The sequence below is a fragment of the Fukomys damarensis genome, unplaced genomic scaffold (genome assembly GCF_012274545.1).
Source record: "Fukomys damarensis isolate Sample0158 unplaced genomic scaffold, DMR_v1.0_HiC HiC_scaffold_39, whole genome shotgun sequence".
Classification (NCBI taxonomy): Eukaryota; Metazoa; Chordata; class Mammalia; order Rodentia; family Bathyergidae; genus Fukomys; species Fukomys damarensis.
In genome coordinates, this window is record NW_022900951.1 from 4,414,146 (window position 1) to 4,418,782 (window position 4,637).

Genomic DNA, 4,637 nt, shown 5'->3' on the forward strand with positions numbered 1-4,637 from the left:
AAAAAAAAAAAAAAAAAGCTAAATCCATACAGAGACCAGTTGAGGGCTTCCTAACCTTGAGACTGTTGACATTTCTAGGTGCCATCCTGGTACTATAGTACATTGAAAAATATCCCTGGCCTACTCCATAAAATACCCATTGCTGTGCTCAGATGTGACAATCCAAAATGCCTCTGGACAGTGCCAAATATTTCTCCGGTATGCCACTGCCCCATGCTGACACCCAACAGATTACTCTAACAGAATCAATATCTTTATGTTAATTGTCCATTTTGGTCCCTCGATGTCTCTCCAGTATGTTCATACCTTTCATTCTTTCCATCTTTCTAAATAAATGCATGATTTAAATTGTTCTGACACCCCACGGAGTTTACGGACGTGAAATAGAAGAGAGGGAAAAGAAAGCGTTAGAGAAACTGAGAGTTCATCAGCAGCAAAGAGCCTGCATCCTGACAACATGTAAGAACCAAGACCCCATGCACAGTCTGTGTTGCAAAGTCCTGGAAAAGCACAACATTGAGAAATCCAATTCATACATAAAAATTATCAATGAGCTTCCGATGTGTGTGGGATGCATGTTGAATTCTGTGGGGTCTTTTGGTGGATTAGGACTCTTCAAATGTCACCAAATGCAACTGCTCACCATTATGTCCTGATTGGTGATGTTCAGGTACAGATCCAGCTGCCCTCTGTCTTGTGGGCAGATGTCCAGCCGCCCGCAGAAGGGGGAGATGGTCACCGTGCGACCCATGGGCAAGACGGGAAGGCTATTGGTGAGGCCTCCATCCACCCACTTCTGTGGAAAAGAAGGTCCGGCATCAGCTCAGGCCAATGACAGCACAGGATCCAAACGAAGAAAGACACAGTGGCTTTGTCCATGCGAACTTTTCCTTCCTGTGTCAAGATGCTTGCCTCAGGGTGCGTCCTCCTAAATTACTATTTCTGAGGGCTCATCCCGCTCTCTGGGAGCAAAACACGCCTTTGTGCACGAATCCCTCACTGAAATGGTAAGAACTCTGGGGCGGAATCAGGAGGTCTCTCCCAAAGTTGAAAAGCTAGATTACTCCCCCTAAGATGTACCTGAGTTTGTCCTGTGTGCGAGGCATGTCTAAGAAGCCATGTATGACTAGACTGGGACTTCTCATGCAAGCCAAGCAGAAAGTCAAGTGTACTGTTGACTCTGAATGAGACACGCTCCACCCGAGGAGGTGCTATTCTTATCGTAAGAAACGGCAGTTGGTTGATTCCATTTGACCCAGCTATCCCTCTGCTGGGTATCTTTCCAAAACAATTAAAAGAATCCTACCACGGTGATATATGCACAGCCATGTTTACAGCGGCACAGTTTGTAACAGCTAAACCTTGGAAACAACACAAATGCCCATCGACTGGAGACTGGATAAAGAAGGTGTGATTTTCCTATAATATAGAGTGCATAAAGAATGCGAAACTAGAGACATTTATAGCTGTGCGGATGCACAATGAGGCCATACTCTTAAGTGAAATAAATAAGACACACATACGTAAATACCAAATGGTTTCTCTGGTGTGAAAAACTAAAAGGGTAAATAAGGTTCAAATGGCATAGCTGATAGTGGAAAACAGGAAGAAAATGGCTAAAGTTGAAGTGAGAAGGGAAGGGGAAAGGAAATAAGGGAAAAGAAAATAAATGAAAAAAGAAAAAATAACGGAAACAAAGTCTTTGTAAACAGGGAAGGGTGAAGGGGGTGAAGGGAGGGCAGGGGATTGGGGAGAAAAATAAGAACCAAGATACATCATGTAAAGGTACAAGATCCCAATGATAAGTGTAACTGTATTGTCTGTCTAAAATATACCAATAAATGTAATGGGGGGAAAATAATTGGAAGTCAGTATCTTCCACAGCAAATCTAAAAATTAATAGAACAACCAGAGATTCTTTTTGCAAAGTGGCTCCTGGGTACGCTCAGCGGGCCTTGTTCTAAAGCCACAGAGCGAGGGAGGCTCTGGGTAAAAAGGCAGCTTTTCCCAGAAGGGATCCAGTACTCTCCACCCCACTGCGCCAGGAAGGACGGTGACGCCTGGGGCAGGGAAGGGAAGAAGGAGGAGATGAAAAAGGTCCCAGAGCAAGAGGAGGGGACAGGATACTCAGGGCGAATGTGCCTTGGCCCCTTCGCCTGTAAAGCTGTGCTGTGAAAAACACAGAAGCAAGGTCTTCGTGATAAATATTCCAGACACACGGGCTGGCAGGGCCTCCACAACCTACCTGGCTGCGTAATCAGGTGCAGCTGTAAACACCTACAGACAGGGAGCCCAACTCTCCAAGTCCTAGCAGCCACTAGAATTACGCCTCAGGTAATATGTTGAACAAACAAACAAACAAACAAAAGAAAGGTCGGGTGTTGGGTGGAGAATCTCTCACAGAGAGTCTAGGTCAGGGAAGTTTGTAAACAGAGTTTTGCTGGAACACGTTAATGTAAAATTTAAAAACTGCTATTTCTAAAAATCGCAGTATTTCAAATATTATTTTAGTAAAACTGCACAAAGGTGGGGTGAGGAAGGGTGACAGGTCAATGTAAAATTTAGAAAAAAACAATCATTTTTTTTCTTTTAATGCTTTCTTTCTTGTTTCTCCTTATAGCACTGGTAATGACATGACTGGTAATACATCATTTACAAAGGTCTTGACCAGACACCTACTCCTCCAAAGGGCATGCACGTCAACTAAAAGAAACAAAGAACAGGTAGAAAATTTCTTGTGAGAGAGTTAAATTTTGGTAGAGGAGAAAGTGTAAGTAGGTTTGATTAAAACGAAACTAACCGAGATTATTTGCACCTTATCATTATTGTTAAAATAACATAATGCACATTATAAGGATGCGCTATTGAAGTACTAATACGTATATGTGTACATACAAGTATGTGTGTAAAAACGCGTGTATGCACACGTGTATACATGCATGCAGTAATGCACATGTACCATATATGTGTAGTACAATACATATATCTTACATGTGTGTGTTATTTTATGTCTATATAATAGAGAAAGAGAGAGCAGATTATATGAATACAGTCTATGAGTTTACCCCCCAAAATTAAAGAGCCCCACAAGTATCTAATTTTGCCCCAGAGCTTGTTGGCTCCCCCCCCAATTTAAATATGAACACCAAATTCTAAAATAGGATTGTGCCTAGGGAGAAAAAAAGACACCTTCCAAAATTATCTCATTTCACGCTTCACAGAACCTGTCAACAATGATGTGAAAATTCACGCGTGTTTCATCAGGGAGAATTCAAGATACGCCGTCTAACCCTAAGTAAGAGCTCATCTGACTTGTTCAGCTTAATGAAAAGCGGGGAATCTGGCTCATTAAATTGAGAAGTGCTCTAATTTACTATGGGGTTAATGACTGCTGTGTTAAGGAACTGAAAATCCTTTTCCCACATCCTGTTCTCTCTTGTTAGCTTATGCTGATTGGATAAATGACGAGGGAAAACACAGCTTCCTGAGTGTCTTGATTACACTGGCAGTGATACTGATTCCCGCATCCCCACAAGGTCACAGCCCCCTTGGTTTTGATGCTCTCCACGAGGTGGCACGTGTCACTCCTGATTTACTCTCTCATCAGCCACTGCACTCTGCACAGCCAGCCACGCATTCATCCAGGTGCGCCGACTCTACAGCATTTCTGGAAATAATCAGTGCCACAGCTATTCCTCAACCTCCAATTAAAACCGGAAGCATTTGACATGCTGTGTTCCTCTGATAGTGTGAACTGCTGAAGTTGAAGTATTTCAGTCCACAAACGCTCTGGCTGTTTGCCACCCAGTCCTGCAAGTTTCTCCCACTTGGTTGCCTGTTGGGTGGCATCCCACATGGTGGTGGCCACTGCCCTGAGTTTCTGCATGATTCCAAACTCATCCTCACGAAAACAACTGCACTTCTCCTTTAGAGTTGTGCTGTGTATTTTACTGGTTTCATCTCATAGCACGACATCCTCTGAGGCCGGGAAGGGTAAGCACATTAAAATTCCAGGGCAAAAATCAAATTCGGTGCAGTCCCCATAGTTACCACAATTCGATACCACTGGTCATCCAGCTACCTTTGGCACTACTGTAAGCACGCTCTGCATGCCAGGCTGACTCCAAAGAGGTATAAACAACTGTTCAGCAGAAAAGGAAATTCATGCCCAGTTCTGGGGCAGCATCTACCATGAGGGTTTTCCAAGGTTACAGAACTGCAAACTATAATTCATGCAATGACTCGTAAGGATACAATCGGATCTACTGCACACGCACACACTAGATTTTTCATCTGTTAGTACCTGTTAATTTTTGCTTTATGTGGTGATATGCTATGGGTATCTATTGAGGACATGCTTTATGAATTCAAGCAAAGTTATCATGTAATTTATGAGGAAAATAAAATATAACGAGGCACAGGACCCAATGTTTTATAAATTGTTTGTAATGGATTTCCCATATATCACTAGTTGATTATTTAACTGTAATCCTGCCATTCTGTGTGGCTGAGTTCGGAGGATCACTAATGTGAGCTTAGGGTGGGAATGTAGCTTAGTGCAGAGGCCCTGGATTCAATCTCCAGTTATGGAAAACCAAATAGGAAAAAAAAAAAAAAAAAAAAAAAAAAAAAAAACA

At 42.6% G+C, this 4,637-nt stretch overlaps 1 protein-coding gene across 6 annotated transcripts in view; it reads right to left on the reverse strand.

Annotated features, from left to right (window-relative positions):
• Pnpla4 (patatin like phospholipase domain containing 4) overlaps positions 1-4,637 on the reverse strand; it is a 34,274-nt gene that overhangs the window by 397 nt on the left and 29,240 nt on the right. For all 6 annotated transcript variants that reach the window (XM_010611159.3, XM_033760159.1, XM_010611158.3 and 3 more), the window contains one exon: positions 644-796. In XM_010611159.3, coding sequence (XP_010609461.1) covers positions 644-796 — 153 coding nt within the window. The remainder of the gene's footprint in view (positions 1-643; positions 797-4,637) is intronic.